The 1,581-nt window shown below is 42.9% G+C and overlaps 1 protein-coding gene across 1 annotated transcript; it reads right to left on the reverse strand.

Annotated features, from left to right (window-relative positions):
• Nucleotides 1-733: 733 nt before the first annotated feature.
• Nucleotides 734-1,524, reverse strand: LOC103582797 (60S ribosomal protein L10-like). The gene has a single exon (XM_008564296.1). It carries the CDS (start codon nucleotides 1,445-1,447, stop codon nucleotides 803-805), a length of 645 nt encoding a protein of 214 aa, XP_008562518.1. The 5' UTR covers nucleotides 1,448-1,524; the 3' UTR covers nucleotides 734-802.
• Nucleotides 1,525-1,581: the final 57 nt, after the last annotated feature.

A 1,581-nucleotide genomic window follows, 5' to 3' on the forward strand; every position in this document is an offset into this window, starting at 1 on the left:
GATCAATGCAACTAACGTAGGACAAGCACCTACAGACTGCAAACTCTCTCTAGGGTCCTTTTAGAGCACAGAGAGCTGATTTAGTGTCATTCTCTCTCTTCTGTTCATTCTACTGGGGCCCAATACAAGCAATATGAACTCTCGTCACCTATGACCTTTCTCTGATGAAGAAACGATTGGATTGTTGTCTCCTGAGTGTGAGATAATACAAGTCTTGAGTGGAAAAACCTTTTCAGTGACACCCAATTGTCCTCAGGCTGATAAACGGAGGTGATAGGTAATTCTAAAAACAACGTTAACAAAAATATATAGGAAAACATAAGCAACCAAGTTTAGGAATAGACTATTTTGTTTAAAAGAGGCTATAGTTGAAATATCACTAATGCCTACCATTATATTCATCCCTCTTGTTTAGTTTTCTATAACTAATAAAGGTTTTGTCACACAAATCTTGGATTTTCTCTAGCTATTTTTTATTCAAGGTAATGATAGCTGCACAATCTATGACTTTACTACAAACAAAACTTTTGACCTATTTCCCTATACTCCTAAATTTAAAGGGTTTAGATTAGAATAGCAATCACTTTCTCTATAAATTGAATACAAATTGTTTCTTACTTAAGGAAAGTATCATTTGCCATTAAAACTTTCTGTATTATTTCTCTAGTAGCCTATATTCTAAAAATTTGATAAATAATTTTAAAATATTAAAAAATTAATAAATAATTTTTGTCAGTAAATAGAATTTATTGGTGAGATAAGTCATATTGGCATGGCCCAAGGATGCATGCTGCTAAAGCCTTCACGACTGCAGAGCCCGCCACTTGGCCAAAGGTCCACGACTGGGGACGTATTTGACTCCACAACCATCAGGGATGAGGCACTTCTTCGCCACTTTTTCTTCAAATTCATCAGCATTAAACTTAGTAAAGCCCCACTTCTTGGAGATATGGATCTTCTGGCGGCCAGGGAACTTGAACTTGGCCCTGCGTAAGGCTTCGATCACATGCTCCTTGTTCTGAAGCTTGGTGCGGATGGACATGATGACTTGGCCAATGTGAACTCTGGCCACGGTGCCCTGGGGCTTTCCAAAGGCTCCTCGCATACCTGTCTGGAGCCTGTCAGCCCCAGCACAGGACAACATCTTGTTGATGCGGATGACGTGGAAGGGATGGAGCCGCACTCGGATGTGAAAGCCATCTCTGCCACAACTTTTCACCATGTATTTGTTGGCGCAAATTCGGGCGGCCTCCAGGGCTTCAGATGAAAGCTGCTCATATTCACCAGACACCATGTGGCCACAAAGTGGGAACTCATCCACTTTTGCTTTCTTTCGACCCAAGTCAAAGATGCGGATCTTGGCATCAGGAACACCTCGGCAGAAACGAGACTTTGGGTACGGTTTGTTCTTGCAATACCGGTAACAGCGAGCTGGGCGGCGACCCATGGCGACACCAGGAATCTTGGAAGTGCGTGGAATGGAAAGAGCTCTCGCACCTGCGCGCACCTTATCGATGTTGCCCATCGTCCTGCAGGGGACCATAGAGTCCCAACGAAGCCATGGAGACGCTCTTTCACGAT

The sequence above is a fragment of the Galeopterus variegatus genome, unplaced genomic scaffold (assembly GCF_000696425.1).
Source record: "Galeopterus variegatus unplaced genomic scaffold, G_variegatus-3.0.2 Scaffold17938, whole genome shotgun sequence".
In the NCBI taxonomy this organism is placed as follows: Eukaryota; Metazoa; Chordata; class Mammalia; order Dermoptera; family Cynocephalidae; genus Galeopterus; species Galeopterus variegatus.